Source organism: Varroa destructor, unplaced genomic scaffold (genome assembly GCF_002443255.2).
Source record: "Varroa destructor unplaced genomic scaffold, Vdes_3.0 BEIS01000007.1, whole genome shotgun sequence".
NCBI classification, from domain to species: domain Eukaryota; kingdom Metazoa; phylum Arthropoda; class Arachnida; order Mesostigmata; family Varroidae; genus Varroa; species Varroa destructor.
In genome coordinates, this window is record NW_019211460.1 from 4,774,419 (window position 1) to 4,792,597 (window position 18,179).

The window sequence follows — 18,179 nt, forward strand, 5'->3', positions numbered from 1 at the left end:
TAGCTTCGTATAACACCTTTTCCGACTCTTACTGCCGTTTCAACAAGACAACAGCTAGAAATTTTTTCTCAGATTCCTATGCAATGTTAACGACTGCATGTTGGAAGAGATAAAACATATCGGCAGTTTCGTGCTATACTCATTTTTTTATGAAGCAATCTGTTAATCAGTTTTCTGTTAATTATTCTCTTCTGCTCCTCAGTGACATCTGTTTCTCGTCCCATATTCATATTTCACGTACGGAAAGATGTAAAATTACCACAAAGCACTCGAACTAGTAAAGTTCGCTTGAACATCAACAGGTAGCTGTTTAGCGCCGGGAGCAGTCATGTCAGATGGTGACATAGAACGCGTCAGGTGTACATAGTGTGAGGTACTGGTACTCGTGCGAGTACCTCACACTATGTACACTATAAAGTAGAATAATTCTGCTTTCATAGGCTGGAAACCATTTGAAAATACCTTGCTTTAACGCTGTGCAATTGGCCTTAAAAGTTGAAACCATTTGATTGAGTTTATTCGAATCTATTTAACTGGGCAACAACTGAAGATGTGAATATTGCAGTTACGAACAGATATTAATATAATATATGCTATATGGCCCATTTTTCACTAATATAATTATATACGCAAAAATGAAAACGTTTGTAATAAATTAGTGTATCTACTTGTTAATGCGTATAAATGTGTGTTCTCTTCGTATGAATGGATAAATTGATTCAGGGTCAAGGTTTCCGGTAGGTCGAAAATCTTTTATACCTTGAGGAAGCAGCGGCGTTCCACAGAGTTAAAGAGATTAACAATGGCGACAAAAGGGAACAACAACATTAATCCCCCGCCAACCAAATCGCAAATAATACGTTGTTGCAAGTCCACCGAAACGTGCGACTTCCATTGCTTCTCTTTTTTGAACGCTTACCTTGAATGCAACATTTTTCATGTTGGCCGGTAGAGTGTCAAGCTAGCTTGGAAGGATACAAATACTGCATTAAGTCGTTCTCACTTGCCTAGAATTATCGAAAATTGCCTGTCAGTAAAAGGTAAGACGAGAAGCTTGTGGCAGCAACTATCTTTGATAAACCGTGCTAGTTCTAAAGCTTTTTGGTACTTTCCTCACTTTTGGAAATCATAACTAGTAATGTCTCGCCCCAATAATTAGGTATATGATTTTTCTGCGTACAGTCAATAAAGATAACTGTCTAATAGGGTGACAAAAATAAGCCTTGCTATAGAGCTATTTGGGAGACTTCTATGTATCTTTCATGAAAGCGCGACAATTTCTTAAGATAAAAACCATATGAAGGTAGAAAAAGACAACGCAGGGCAACCAGGTGTAACCAGTTAAACAAACCAAAAAAATTTCCTTACGCTACTATACAACTGGATGACTTATGGTCAGAAATCTCACATATCTTCTCCATTCGAGAATTCGAGTAAACGTTATTTGAATGCATGAAATCAATTCTCAAGATCTATACTTAAGTTACTACACATTGCAGGGCGATTTAGGACTTTTTATATCACTCTGAACAATTACTCCGGAAACCGCAAAGAGCGTGCGCTCTAACTACCGCTTATCCAAACCACAAAAAATCCTTAATACTCAGTTGTCTATAACAGAACAATCGTGTAAGAAATATCTGTTCTTTCTATCGTAGGATCCTAATCTTAATACAAACGAATGGGTTCTATTAGTGATCAGTATATCTTGAAGTAATTCAAAGCTAAGAAATATGGGAATCAGGTTATAATAAAATATGGTAAGTAAAAAATGCGAACGGATTCACTAAAATATTTGAATAATACCATGATATTTTGCCTTTCGTGTTCAGTCTACTGATTTGAATAAAAATAGCTTGAGTTCTATTTAATGGTAGTTGCACTATATTATCAGACTTAAATTTAAATTGCATTTTAAAATAATTACTGCACTATCTACGGTGTCCGCAACTCAGGGTTACGATACTCTGTACATGTGTACGTATGCTTTAATCTTTAGCATTTTCAGCGCTCCCATTTTGTTATCGTGCATAAGTAAGAATTCAATATCAATCTATTTGTAATCAAGTTTGGCAGACGTTCCTCCAACACTGTATTTTTTAAAAAAACTTCACTCGGCGTTTTCTGTGGTATTCTAACGTTTGAGACACTGTCATCATCTCGGTCAAATCAACGCTCTCTTACACAGTAATGAACGGTATCCTGAATCTCCGAATTAATCTCCGAGCTCTATTTTTCCGTCTTATTGTCAAAACTTTCTTTAATATATTTTTTAAAGACCTCCTCAACTAGTAGCATGTAGTCTGAAGCAAAAAAAAGGAGTGTTTCCATTTCAAAGGTTTATTTCACAATATTTCAAAGGATATGAAAATTTTTATTAAAATCCTACCGGATATTCAAAGTTTCGGCCATAGCTTAGTGTTATGTGGGAAAACTTTCGCATTTTTTTTATGCTGTACCTTGAAATAAACACTAATATTTAACTATGTGTCTATAGAACAAAGAAAGAAAAAAGGTAGTAATGATAAAGTGATCTGTACAGTCCAATCAATGTGCCGTCACTTAGCTTATTCATTGGAGGTCCTGCTAGCGCAATAGTCGGCATGACTCTTAGTTCGAGGTAAGGGTTACTGGATCATTCGACTGTTCTTGCTGTGAACCTTGGAGGCTGTAGCGCAAAAATTGTGCAGTCTTTCATCTCATATTGGAACAATGAACTCAGTTTTGAATGAAACGTATTCTTTAACCAGATGCTAGCGGCGGTGATATCTGAAGTAATCTATCAACTTTTAAGCCCATGTCGCCATTTCTATTTTTCCTCGCTATGGAGTTATTTTATCAGAATAAACAAGTATCTTGGTGAGGTGGATTTCAAACCGATTCACAGGTAAATATAAAATTGGAGATTTAATCAGTGGGACGTTATTGGACGGAGACGGATTATTAATTTACAGGCAGAGTTCTGTTTCTCTAAGTATTGCTTCCTTAAGGAATCATCTTCAAATACGACGTGAGTGCGCGAAACTAAAAAGCTACTACAAAATGATTTTCCCTGCGAGCTTCAAGCTTTCAGGATATCTCTTGACCCTCTGATCAGTTTTTTCATTTCACTTTGAACTAACCTTAAGAGTAGGATAATATTTCTTGAACCGAGAGAACTTATAGTGAAAGCTCTAAACAAATTTAGTAAGTGTTTTGGGATCGGGGCGTTGACGAAGCTCGGCAAGATTAGAAGTTCCTATTCGGCCTTATAGTTACTGGAAAATGGCACCTGTAGTCATTGCTACGAGATATCGAAATTTGATTCGAGATAAGTGAAAAGCGGTATTCCTTATTTAATGGTACCAGAGCAGTGAACGCCATAACCTGTTAAACATGCCCTGCGCCGCAGGTGGCGGTTGTTCATTTCTCGACAAATCAATCCTCTATCCGCGGGCACAAATCAATCCGCCGACCTTCGGAAATATACTGAGAACTCCAATCTACTCCAGTATGCTGAGAAGTTCCAGTCCAATAAGGTTCATGTAGCTCTCTGGGGCGTCTGCACTTGTCAGCGGGTAAACATATTGCCAACCTGTAGGTTCAAACGCGCAAACATAGTCTTAGGTAATTTCCTTGTAGTATGTTTTCCCTTCGTCGTGGCACGACACATAATAGTGAAAGCAATCTTCTATGCTGCGCCTTTCTATACATTTGCTGAAAGCGTAGCCAGCATGAACATCCTCATTATCACCACTACCATCATTGCAATCAAAAGAGATAAGGTCATTAGATGGCTTTTTCAAGGTTCTCAAATGGTTATCCAAGTGATTATATAAATACTGCTGTAGCCTGCTAGTTATATAGAAAGTCAAACGAGTCATTGTTGGCTGTATAACCATTTTCCTCAATAGAAAAATATAACACTGATATATTTCCCTCTGGGATGCAGATATGCTCAAACAACGGGCTCAGATTCATAGACGCTAATATTCGCTGCTAGATCAGAATAAGAAAAGTCAGATTATATTCAGCCCGCCAAAAACGACTATTAAATAAACCAATTAATGATAATTTCTCAAACATTTAAAAACATGTAGTTAATGTTCAATTTGCAGGAATTCTTTTCAGTTGTTGTTTCATGTACTAGAACCAATATGACTAATAGCAAAAGTGGCGCAGTCTTTGGAGCGTACCGAGGAACACCCGCTACTGCTGCGAAAATACGGGTAATCACATTGTCTCATGCTTAACTTGTAGCATTGATTCTACTGCACGCTAGCATCAATGGAAACTCGCATTTCGCAATCGCACTTCAATCGAAAACCACAACGGTGCCCTTGTGTTAAACTTCGGCATATACAGCCCTGACGAATCAATTTGTTAAAAGATTCCTCAAGAGTCTAAAACGTATTCTAGGTCTTACTGGGAAACTTTTTGGACGTTAGGTACGCTCGTCTCTGAATCCGATTGTCACAAACTTCAGTTTTGCTCAACTTAGATCCTTCGCATTAGCCCTTGTGTTCTTTGAAATCCTACAAGCGAAGAGATAAATAACTTTATTATCCAGTGCGCTAGTTTCTAACGCGAAGACATTCTATAATCAGGGTCTTGCAATTATACTCCAGAACGACTTAAGCAACCTAGCCAGTTGAAACAATAGTCTTGCTGTCGATAGACAAGGCTTACCTAATCATCGTATAGCTTTCGAATGATGCCATATGGCATGGATGGCAACTGCAGGAATCCTGTTGATTTACTCAGTACATTCTTTTAAATAGATATCTATTGACACAAAGAGAGTTCGGTCTTACGAAACGCGCGTTTCAAGTCAGATGAATACTTGTTACGGGTTCGACATCAAATTTGGTTCAATGCCAAGTTTAGACCCTAACATATTTATACATGGCAGCCTAGCTGTCTACATATGGTTTTATATGAAATGAGATATAACATTATGTGTCGGGAAGAGATCGTGGTTTTTGGTTTAGTGCTTCCTCTTTTCATTCCAGTGTGCATTTTTCATATCTGATAGCCTGGCATGGCAGATAGAAAGTGTTATACAGTTTTCATTGAAAGCCTTATACTTGTTCGTTCAGCTTTTTATCATATCATAAAAATAATTATCGAAAGAATCTGAAGCAGGCGTGACGTGTACGCCAACGGTTCGTTAGTTGAACGTACGACTCAAAGGTGGATTGGTAAGTAGAAAAATGGTACCTTCGATCTAAATAATTCACTCCTTAACCATACGAATCCGTCCAATATGGTCTTGAGCTTCCTTTAAAGGAGTATAATTGGTTCACAACCTGCATGCCTCAAGATACGCAGAGAAAAATACCTGTTAACAAAGGAAAAGTCAAGGAAGGAAAACAATATGAAAAACCGCCATTAGTTTTCGAGCTTTTTTTTATTTACTGCGTGGTGAGATAACATTGCTTTTCACGCAAATTTCTAATCCTTTATTGCTTTTTTCGATATCAAAGCTTCGTAGTATTCATTCCTTACTTTGGCAACAAACTCATTGAACGCATGTTCAACTTTAAGATTAAAGCGTGACAAAGACGCACCTCATTTCGCGAAAACATCATACCAAAGACCTCCTTGCATGTTTATTTGGAGTACTACCTTTAACCCATCGTAAATGTAGATCCTTCTGACCACTTCTCTCGCGGCCGTTAGGAGTAGTGGCTACTAACTTCAGTTCTAATTCAATTTTATTCTTTTGAGAAAGTCTAGTTGCTATTTAATCTGTCGCAGCATTTTATTCACACAAAGTTTGCGTCGCCAATTGGTAGCACTGTGATATTCTTACGCTTGTTGGGGTCTCCTTCGAATATCTCATTTACCAATGGTAAACCTTGCCCGGACAGGTCTAACTTAGCGCAAATGTCAAAATAAAATAAAAGCGTTTTAACTATAAAGTATTAATACGTTGCAACTGTAAAAAGCTTCTATATTGTATGCGTGAAGTGGACAGATAGCTGTTGTGCTTATATAGATGGCCTATTTTGAATCTTCATATAGAAATATCATCTTTCGTCTCTTTTTTCGAAAAACAAGGGTCGGATGTTACAAGCGTCCGATATCGATGGTGCATGACTTAGTTAATGCTGCAATTAACAAAATGATTAAAACGTAAATTTCGTCAGTTTAAACGTAAAGAATGCTCTTTTTAACGTCCTTATGTGTTTTTTAAAACAAAATATAAAAATATTAATTTTTAACCTTCGATCAACATTGTAGTTTTCCTTGATTGTTTCAGTTATAAACGATGAGTGATAAAACAATATATGAAACATTAATATTGTATACGTATTTTCGTGAAGTGTATCCTTTCAACCCAAATCAAAATGAACTCCAACCAAAACTAAAGCAAACCTAGAGCTGTCACGAAAAATCATTTGTTACCTAAGCCGTATTTGAAGATGATTCCTTAAATAAGTGGTCCGTAGAGAAACTGAACTCTCCCTCTAAATTGATAATCCGTCTCTGTCCAATAACTTCCCTGAAAATACTGTGCTATTCCTATGCTACAACCCCCAAAATTCATAGTAAGAACTGTCGGCTGATGTAATATCCGTTACCCACATCTAAGGGTCCTGCCAACTATTGCGCTAGCATGACCTCCAGTGCATAAGCTAAGTGATGACACGTTGATTGGACTATACAGATCACTTTATCATTACTATCTTTTCCTTTCTTTGTTCTATAGCAACTATTTTAAGATACATAAAAAGAAAAGGCGAAAGTTTTCCCAAATCACATTAAGCTCTGGCTAATATTTTGATTTGAATACGTTTTTAATTAGTTAATTAATAATTAAAAATAGGACTCTAATTAGAATTTTTATATGCTTTGAGATACTTTTTTGTGAGTTGCTCTTCCTTTTTATGCTTCAGACTACATGCTACTATTTGAGTAGGTTTTTGACGAATATACTTAAAAGTTTTAATGGTAATACGGAAAAAATAGAAATTAAGTTCGGAGATTCAGTATACCGTTCATTACTGCGTAACAAAGCGTTGATCCGCCCGCATTTCCTTGCTTTACGACATCGGTTAAACTTTTAATAACCGTACGTATTAGCCAATCTATGATGTCATATTATACTGCAAAAGGAAGGTCGTACATAGAAATAAGTTGTAAAAGAAATACTATGAATAGAACGTTTGTGAATGGGTTAAACTGATCGTCAATGTTGATTGTCTTTGAATGTTGAACCTTCTAGGTAACTAAATAGTTTTAGAAATATAAAAAGAGGCATGAATTTCTTATCATGCATATGCAGCAACAAAAGTGGTCCAGAACATTTTCGAGATGATGACAGTATCTCAAAAGTTAGAATACTATAGAAAAAAAAAGAGTAAAGTTTTTTTTAACAAGCACATTTTCAAAGGAACGTTTGCCAAATTTGATTACAGATATCTTAATACTGAACTGTGTCACTTAAGATACTATTTACTGATAAGAAAATGGGAGTGCTAAGGGTGCTAAAGATTAAAGCACACGTACACATGTACAGAGTATCGTAACCCTGAGTTGCGGACACCGTAGATAGTGCAGTAATTATTTTAAAATGTAATTTAAATTTAAGTCTGATAATATAGTGCAACTACCATTAAATAGAACTCAAGCTATTTTTATTCAAATCAGTAGACTGAACACGAAAGGCAAAATATCATGGTATTATTCAAATATTTTAATGAATCCTTTCGCATTTTTTACGTACCATATTTTATTATAACCTGATTCCCATATTTCTTAGCTTTGAATTACTTCAAGATATACTGATCACTAATAGAACCCATTCGTTTGTATTAAGATTAGGATCCTACGATAGAAAGAACAGATATTTCTTACACGATTATTCTGTTATAGACAACTGAGTATTAAGGATTTTTTGTGGTTTGGATAACCGGTACGTAGAGCGCACGCTCTTTGCGATTTCTGGAGTAATTGTTCAGAGTGAGCCCTGCAAAGTATAGTAACTTAAGTATAAATCTTGAATACTGACTTCATGCGTTCAAATGCCATTTGCTAGTAATTCTTATGCGTTCAGTAATTGAACTTTAAGATGAAAAAAATAGTGTTCTTCGTTTTATTTATAGTTTAAATATATAACTATTTATGGTACGCGCATTATAATATTATCCTCTTATCTAAAGTGAGTAGGAGTTCGTATATGATGTGATAAACTAAACTATTGGTCAAAGATTGATACCAGATCGAGCTGTCGAGCCTACCTTAACCGCGGAATGATTGATCGTCTTTAGAATAGTACTCACCAGTTCCGTACAAGTGTATGCTAACCATCTCAAGAAAAATTAATCAAGTAATTTCTGTGATTTTTGCATATAAGATTTCGACGAAAAAGTATTATGATGAAAACAGCATATGATAGAATAATAACGCTTAACCTAAATACTGTAGTTTGTTACCCCTATATTGTCTACCTCGCCATATGAGCTGTGCCGAAAGCTTTCAAACTGAGTTACAGTAATTGAAAAAGACAGTCATAGCCAGGTAACAGAGCCTTTCAGTACCGGGTCACATACATCATTAAAGGATCGTAAGTGCAAAGCCGCGAGCTTCCTTTAGTTTACGCTAAAAATTAACAGAATGATGAATTTAGAGAAGTATAATTAAATAACTAGAATATCTGGACCCAGTCAATAATTATAGAGTAAGGCGAGGACCGCAAAGTAACTGGACAACAATAATAGCTGTGACGATACCCTGTTGAAATGATTTTTCCACATCGTACGTAGTCAATAGATATTAAGACACTATGTATAATATAAATATGTCTAATTTATTAGCTAATTATTTTCAGCATTTCCTTTAATAATGTAAGTGTATACGTAATATCATACATTTGGAGCAGATACGTAGCGCGATTTTGGGTCAAACTCCTGCAGACAGTCTATGTTAAGTGCCAAAGATAAATGCTTGGCGGATTACAAACAAATAATAGAGGAAAAAAGTCATTTCGATAGAGTCGAGTTACCTCGCAACTTATTATGCATGTGCACGATAACCTGACCAATTTATATTCCAGTAATTCTTGTACCCAATACGCTTACTTCGCGCCCCCAGCATAACGATTTGTCTACCATATTGTGGCACATTCTGTTATTATTTAACTACCGTCTGACTACGGTTTCAACGGACAAACTAATAAATCTCCTTGCATTGCATTAGCCTGCTTTTCGTCCTTTTTCGACAAATAGGCCAGAGTTGTTATGAATGCTTTCGCGGTGACTGTGTCGTGTGTTGAATGATATACTACATCCCATGACAAACAGACCGGTCAGGCAGACACTCCGTAGATAAACAAATTACATTCATGATTATTTACTATTATACATAAACTGCTGCTTTATAAACCGCTGCTTTTATCAAAGGTTTATGGTATTTGATTATCGCTATTCCGATCTTCAGTGTCGTTTTTCTTAGACTTCTCATGAAAAGTAGGCCCCATCATTTTGACTCACTATTTATTCACATGACTTACGATCCTTGACCTATAACTTTAGACCCCCACAATAATAACCGATCATTCAAAAAACCTTAGTTGCCTCTTCAACCAAGTGACCTTCAAATGACTCTCACTCTATTACCACCACCTATTTTTACATCAACTTTTCTATAGTAAATGATTAGTGATCAGTTAACGTACATCTTAACGTAACCACACGATTGACCTTTAAATAAAATCTTGAAAAACGTTTTACCGCTTATTACGTCGCAATTTGAGCAATGCTCTGCTGGGATTTAGTCTCCTTTTGCTTAAGAACTACCCTTAGGCCAATATCCCGGACAAACGGATACGCAATGATTTGTGTTCTTTTTTTTTTCTTATAAATAATAGTGTGCCATCATCTGTATGTACTGAAAGATGGTGCTCTACTCTAAAGAATTAGTGGTATTCTAGTTGTTCTATTCCAATGTAAGCCTGAATAATGCTACCTAATATTTCTCGTAGTACGCTTAATTTATATTTCTCTATTAATATTTCCTTTAGAGAAAAGTGCACTTTGCATTTCGGTTTTTGCATCACATTATCCGGACAACAAAGTTTCCAGGGCACCCCTTTATGTCTGACATGACAATTTCACCCCACTAAAGGTCCTTTTTATTCAGGTCGGTTGTAATACATCACATATTTCTTTATCTCTAAACTAATCGCACCGAGTTCATTCGATCTTTTTCCTTATATATATATATATAAAGTGATGTTTAGCACACGGTGTGAATTTTTTGTCTTGCCTCGTTTTTGTCTTGCGTTTCATTTTACATCATACAATTTTCCTCAATGTGATATAGGCTGCGGCAGAAGCTCCCAGTATTAGGCGGGTGGGTACTTGTAATGTACGGGGGGTACCCCGTAGGTAAGACTGAGTCAATATAAGTAACAACGTTTAACGTATTTTTCTCCTAGATATGCAACCCTATAGACATTGTTTTGTAAAATTCACAGAAACTCTCATAGTCAAAGTAAACCTTTCGGTGTTAACGTTGACTCTGTTTTCTGTTCTCCAGGTCTCCGCTGTACGACATGATACGTGTCGAGGCGATTTAGGTTCTGGGGTTTATCAGTGGAGCCATTATTAACCTTTAGCTCTTGCATATATATTTTTAAGCTGAGGAGCCGAATTTAAGTTAGCTTTTTCTGCTGAATCCAATTTGCCCTGTTGGCTGGTTTAAACATAAAGTCTGCCGAGAACTTTAAGTGCATTAGCAAGTTCTCTGATGGTGTTGGCAGCTCTTGCCGAGTGTAGAAAGGTGTCCAATTGTGCAGGTGTTACGGTGACAGTGCCACCCACTCCGACCACTGGTAGCGAGCGGGCAGCCGCCTCAAGCCACTCTAAATATTTTGGCCTGCAAATACGAACAAAAAATCCAGGTTCAAGAACAGTAACAAACAATTAGATAAATAAATAGGAGCAGAAAAACAGTGTAGTAAAGCACATTAATAGCCTTATTTAATACTTGACCTCGCAGTACTACTGCCTAATCGCCAAGAAAAATGGTCACGTGATCACTGATTATACGCTGGATAGCTAATCATTTCCTAATGTAAAAGTTGACTGTAATGGAGTTTACCTGTCTACTAATCTGCTGATGTCGTAGAGTATTTCCGCAAAGTCATGACTAAGATACAGAGGAAGTTTTAATATCGCAGCTTCGACCAGGCCGTACACAAATCGCGCGCCCATCTAAAATACCATAGTAACGCATATTATTAGTAAAGCTCTTCGACAAATATATCCAGCAACAAAAAGGTGATGCATCTAATTAGGGGTTTCGTTTGGAGTTGCGTATCGTATACTTAACGTAAGGATCTAGTTTGTAACTTATATCACTGCGAATGTGCCACGATTAACCCAGAAAATATCAACTATCCCCTTTGTTAATGAAATATCGATGTATAAAAAACACACACGTTGCCTGCCAGCTTACAGCTATCATTCCTACTAATTAAGTACTCGGAATTTAGTTACAAGTACCTTGTAACGTTGTTACACATCACTGATAATAAGTGCACCTGCCAATTGCGTGCATTCTGGGATCCTCAAATTGTCCAAATCCAAAAAAATCAACATGTGTGGAATTATGTCACACCAAAAACACCTTTACATGCGTCCGTGCGAAGCTTTAAAAATTTTTCTTAAAAAACCAGCTCAAAATCAAATACAGATTCCGGCTTGAAGTAAACAAGATGAGTAATCGAGATGTGTACTGTCTAGGCTTAGAAAGGTACTTAATTTTCTCTCTTTTGGCTATAAAGAGTTAGAAATTGCCTGCTTTAGCCCGTACAAGTGAACTGATAACATTTCTTTTTAACTTTCGTTGTTATCCTTAACATCGTTATTTACTACAAAGGCAGCATGGTGTTATCACCTACCAATCCTATGCAATTTGCCGATATCAAAAGCGGTAGGGGTTCACGCTTGGAATCTATTACTCTATGCTTACTTACCCTAACGTTAAAAGCCTGACACTCTTAATTAAAAAAAAATTATAGAGGTAAATCACAAATTAATGCAATTTATGTGTGAAAATTGGAAATTTACGTTTGTTGCAGCTAGCTATAGTAGTAAAAGCCATGTGTAAAAGCAACTTTCCTTACCTCATTAAAAATATTAACAGTATTTGTTCGAAGAGCTGAATCAACCGTTTTATCGTTGTCTCTCGTACAAGACAGAAGCTCTCCTAGAAATCTGTAAAGGTGCAAATGAATAGATAAAGCCGAAACATGAATGAAGAATATAATAGAAGAAGAAATATTATATAAACCAAAATTTGCTTAACGGTATCGCTGAAGATAATCCGTTTCATGGGAAAAATTAAACTAGTATATTTGTTAAAAGCTTTTCTTACCAACCTAAAATGGTCTCACTGCTAAGACATCTGTATCGTCGACCTATACAACAGCCGTTTTGAACGGTTCATAGTAAATCCACTTCGTTTAAAAAGCGAGTGAAAATAATTGCAAAGCCAACTTGACGGCTGTATTCGGGCATTAATAGTTCAATATCTATCCAATGTGATGCATACATCAACAATATTCTTTCATCCAAACGAGTATGTATCGTTGGTAAGAAGCTACGGATGGTACGTGGTAAAAACAAAAGCTTGTGGTACAACAAGTGCAAAAATACAATACCTTAGTATGATTTGACAAGTATACATATATACGCATTAATGTTAACCTTAGTTGTGCTTTGAAGCTTTTAGTTTTTTCAATTTCTTCATAAAATTAGCATCGACGGCATCCGGTTTCATATATGTTTGAAATACAGTGGGAACACATAGCCCACAGAACGGTCATTTAGTAAACTTTAATGTATTAACATTTACAAAACCCAGGACTCACTCAATTCGTTACTGAAACTGTAGCTTTGAGTCGTGCGAAATTGAAGTAGAAAAACCAAACTGGTTATTCTGCCTCTGTATTGATCGAGAGAAAAGTAGAATCAGAAAAAAGATGCTTTTATATAACAGTAATTTTCGAAATTTAGTTAACGAAAAAGTCCAATAACGCGCATTGAACTACATTTGTGAGCTCTTGCGCGTTTAAAAGCTGTATAAATCCAATAATATTCAAATTTAAAATCAGCGTTTTCTTGTTAGGCTCTGTTTCATATTGCCCCATATTCTCCTATATGGTTAGGTTTGTGCGACTCCGGAAGTCGGCTGTTTAGGTGCTGATTTCCGTGGTAATCGGTGAAATCATATGTGAAATCACGGACATGAATAATAAAGTAAAAATCTTTAACTACCATTGGCTCGCAAACATTCCTACTTCGAAGTATTTCTGTGTTATGTATCTGAATCTTTTCATCCGTTTTGTTGTTGTCTATCGTTGAGTCGAACTGCAAAAACCGCAAAGATTTTTTTTAAAGAACCCACGTTTGAAAGTTATGAATGGGGATAGTAAGACTAATAAAAACGCCGATGCCACTGGCCCTACCAATCTCGGAAGGTAAGTTTATATGGTTTAGTGTTTAATTTCAGTAATGTGCTATGATAACACTAGTGGTCAAAACTTTTTTCAGAGACTATATTAGGAGCGTAATACGGCAACAACCAAAATATGGCGTGGTAATTTAGCATGCATGTATTCAGTATGACTCCCATAATAATGACTCGTGAGTGTATCTTTGTCTGACTATCTATTCCCATCTCCAAGTTGCTAACTTTCAACAAAGTCTAAACACACCATTACAATCCCGTTCCAATAGAAATATCCGGCGCGCAAGGCGCAATCAAACCCTAGTTTACCCGTCGATTTCTCGTGCCTTCCAAGGCTAAGCATTAGACATTGTTTATCGCCAGTTCGGATATTGAAGGGGTAAAAAATAAATTCCCTGCTCGTTCTTAGGTTGAAAATCACTATCTTTCTTTGCGCTGTATGTAAACACATCCCTCAACGTGTGTGTAACCTGATCAAAGCCTACATTGCATATACTGTTCATGCCGGAATCTGAAGTAACCAACAAGTTAGGTGAAGCACATCTCATCTTTCGATCTTAGCACTTCGTAATCTCATACTGCGTATTGATGCATTATTTGAAAGTTTGTTTACATATTTGTCACCGTATTTTTGTCTCAAAAACGCGTCGTAAATAGTGTTACAAGTGGACAAAAGTAAACGTCACTTCACCATCGATGTTCGCGCAGCGACCCGATAAACTCATCTAGGTATCAAAAGTTACACGTGAAATATTCGTAATTTTCAAAATGTTTTACCACATTTTCAAACGATTCTACTCCTGTCGACCGTGTGTTATGTAAATCCATTATGGTCACATAATTCGATTGGTGAGAGTGTCTTGGTGAGGGCGTCTCCACTGCTGCAACCTCGTAATCGCCATTCAACAGCTTTAGAGCCGATATAAGATATGTTGTAAATTTGCCGTGTTTCAAATCTAGGAAATGTGTTTCTTAAAAGTTTGTTTGACTTAAGAGACAACATTAAGCACATGTTATGCATATGTTAAAAGTACAAAATCGAACCGTCACTAGCATTTCCTTCCAGTTCGTGGTGCTGAAAGCGACGGACGATCAGAAACAATGGTTACCTGCCTTTCGTCTCTTTTAAGTTTTTTATGATTTGCTACACTGAAATCTCCGTCTTCATCTTTGTTATCCATTGTCTCGCTCCATCAATATTTATTTTTTGGAATATGCTTTTATTAAGTTTGTATTATTCGCCTCGGTTTTTCCTTTTGTAGGATGTGTAGATAATGCGCGGCTTGTACCGAAGGGAACTCTACACTTTTTGTAATAAATATATCGTACAATGTTAGATATAAATTTCAAAAGAGATGGGCTCATACTACGGCGAAAGTCATTTTCTTTAGCAAAAGCTTCGCTGCACTGTCGCGCAGGTAATTTAGCGATACTTAAAGATTCTGCGTTCTGTTCCGTTAATGGCTGGCCGATCTCGCCGAACCGAATACGTTTTACGGCTGTTTTGTATCGAAAGTATAAGATTTTTGTCTCCATTCGGTCCTGCTGCTGGGTTTTGTTCCAGAGAGCCCGACTCGCGGATCCAAGACATACTCATGTCAACAGCGGTGAGCGATTGTCGGGGATGCTGAAAGCTACCTAATAACCACTGTTTATTCTAGACTTGACGCTGGCATAGAAATTTTTTCAGCACTTAACTACAAATGACATGCCCTTTTTGAGATCCTTTACGAAGATTGCCAGTAATAGTGGAACTATCCCTCGTCTTCTAGCAACGTTCGCTAAAATTGACTCCTTTGTTAAACCACTTTTTATACTAAACTTTCAAGGTTAATAGAACTCTCATTATATTTTCGACCTTTTTGTATTCAGGTTAGTGAGAAGATTCGATTGAGTATCCTTTTCATAATTACCAGCCACATCACACTCGATAAGGTTCATATTGTGTGTGGGAAGTTTCTGTGCAAGCATGTGCTTAAATAAAGTAGACAAAAGTTTTGTACGCAAATAAGTATGCTGGGCAATATATTATTGCTGGGTGATTAATGCATGTCTTATTGAACATTCGCAGTGGATGTCGCTCCAGACCCTGTATATTAAGTCTGATCAGTCGAGTGGGCCCTTTCTTTTATGCGGTTGATTTCTTTCGCTTGAAGCTCGGCTTCGAAATTTTTAGGCGGGCTACAAGTTCAGTTTACGACTCACTTTGATTTAATAATACTTGATTTTTTGTAAACATATCTCTTGTCTGCTTCACAGTCGCGTCGAGGCACCGTCTTCGATCGTTTTCGTTAAAAAGCGCTGTCGTCTGCTTCGCATCTTCGGTGCTAGAGAATAGATTAACTCAAGCGGTCGATGGGAACGTCACGCGATCAGACATGCAGAATTCCAGGAACGCCAATTGCAGAAATAAGTACAGGGTTTAAATTTAAGTTCCAAAGGAGAAGTAACGCAAGTTTTAGAATTGAAGCATACTCGTAATTCCCTTATCGACTTCGCAACTTTGATCGGCGCCGCCGTAGCGACAGGACGCTGTTTTTGGCCGCCGTCGCCAGAGAGTGCTGTTGTGTCCTTCGTATCTTCGGCGACGCCGCGGAACTAAAAATGGACCGCCGTTCGGAGTTATCAAAGTTAGAACGCAAATCACAGACGTCCAAAATTTCAGACAGCACGACCGTCGATTAAAAGAGGGAACTCTTGACTAAGGCTGCACTGACAGCAGTTGAAAGCAAAAGAGTCCCACTGAAGGTAATTGTTTCTACGAAGGAGAGACCGATCCGGATATGACAAATTCCCAACCATCCTCAGAAGGGAAAAATCTATTGGGAGATAGAGCTTTCTTTTTCACCCAAAAGGCACACTCATGGCACTTCATTGAAATATTAGTATGAAATTCAAAAAACAAAAACCTTTATTTAATTAGCACTATCTTTTCTTTAACAGTGCAATACGTTGTTTTCAAAATGCAGTTGTATTCTTTACAATCTAGGATCGTTCATTCAAATCTCGGCTTTTACCAGGCGGGTTGCAACCATGGAAAATCAGAAAATCCTAGTCGTTTACGTATACAAGTTCCATCATGGAACTACGGCGACGGAGACAGCTGGTCATACAAGCCTTAGATGTGGAATGGAATAAAAAAATTTAGGAAGGAGATCTTGATATTGAAAAATGAGTCTCGTCAAAGACCTTCCTGCACAGGTGAGTAAAGCAGGGTTGAAATTTATGGTGGAAATTGATGCACCTAAAAGTGTATGGGTGTCAGCCCTCTTTGCTTTCATGCTACAACAGTGGCCCATTCTTGTATCGAATTATGATTTGAGATAAAAATTGACTGTCTGCGATAATCGTAAATGATCACATCAGTGGATAAATGCGACCTAACCAGCACAACATTACCCTACAACAAATGTACAACACTTGAGCCTATCGGGTTATTTGGAAGTCTCTTGTAAGTGTTATTCATTAGAGCTTCATGAACCTAGGTTTGTCAGTACGGCTGCAGTGCATTCTCTAAAACTGAGGGAGATAATGAACGAACTCCAGACTAAGCAGCCAAGATTAATCAACAGATCTAGACCACTCCTATTGCACGTCAATTCTTGATTGAACTTCGTAGGAATCACAACAACAAAGATGCAATTTTTTGTTTAATTTCGAGGACGTCTCAATAGGAAGACCAAGTTCGATCAAAAACATATGTCGAAACTACCTTTACTCATTAAAGGCTTTCAAAACGAAAGCTTCCACAGCAGCCGACTAAATAAGCTATCCGAATGGCAAGAACTTGTAAGAACAGGATAAGTACAAGTAGTAGAAAGTTTCAAAAGTATGAGTTTGCTACCTCTCCTTTTAGATGAAATGATCCAATATATATATTGCTTTAGACTACCTTTCCTAGTTAATTTACTTCTTCTTACCAACATTGTGGCACTTCAAAGGAACAAAATATGCTCCAGCTTGTCGAACGAGCATCAAAAGATACCTAGATTTTCAACGACACATTTTTGGAAACCCTTATTTTTCTGATAACGCAACTAAAAAATAAATTTTCCACCACGTTCTGATAACCCACAAAAATAAAAATTTGTAGCTACTTTTTTCTTACTCCCCGTGAACGAAATTATGTATAATATATATATATAGAAATTTATTTATTAAATTGTTGTATGTGTAATATCAATCTTCATATTCGTGAACTTCTTTTTGTACTTTTCCTTTATTTTCGCTTCTTGTGAATTAAAAGATAGCTACATTACTTAATTTAATAGTTACTGAAGTTCTCTAAACTAATAAAGATAAATAATATAAGATTATTTAAAACATAAATCACAGATAAAAATAAAAATTCCAAATAGTACTTGTTGTATTTTAATCACTTGCCAAATTTTTTTTCGATGAATTTTTCTGATACCTCTAATTGCAATCGATTACTTACATTTTACCTTTAATAGGTTTCTTTCTCTTAATCTGTTTAAATTGTCCAGGTTTTCCAAATCCATATGGCTTTTATTTTATAAAATATGAAAATTGTCTAATCTTAATAAACTATATGTCTGCTTAACAGCCCGAACTCTACCGAAACCTCTGTGATCTGGCTAAAAGGACAACAATTGGCTGCAGTGAACAGACCTTGCCAGCTAAGCTTGACAAACCTAACAGCTGATCATCAGCAAACGAGAAATAGGAAAAAAACAGGCAATAAGCATAAATCGACA

The 18,179-nt window shown here is 36.7% G+C and overlaps 1 protein-coding gene and 1 long non-coding RNA gene across 5 annotated transcripts in view; one reads left to right on the forward strand and one right to left on the reverse strand.

The window, feature by feature from the left end:
• The first annotated feature begins 2,042 nt into the window (after positions 1 to 2,042).
• LOC147754220 (uncharacterized) lies at positions 2,043 to 17,836 on the forward strand. Its single transcript, XR_015316690.1, has 3 exons — positions 2,043 to 2,887; positions 4,098 to 4,208; positions 15,721 to 17,836. It is a non-coding gene; the product is annotated as an uncharacterized LOC147754220 (long non-coding RNA).
• Positions 8,776 to 18,179, reverse strand: part of LOC111254011 (transportin-3-like) — a 32,473-nt gene continuing 23,069 nt past the window's right edge. For all 4 annotated transcript variants that reach the window (XM_022814420.2, XM_022814422.2, XM_022814425.2 and 1 more), the window contains 3 exons: positions 12,116 to 12,206; positions 11,089 to 11,201; positions 8,776 to 10,863 (listed from right to left, as the gene is read on the reverse strand). In XM_022814420.2, the coding sequence (XP_022670155.1) occupies positions 10,686 to 10,863; positions 11,089 to 11,201; positions 12,116 to 12,206 (382 nt within the window). In that variant the 3' untranslated portion in view covers positions 8,776 to 10,685. The remainder of the gene's footprint in view (positions 10,864 to 11,088; positions 11,202 to 12,115; positions 12,207 to 18,179) is intronic.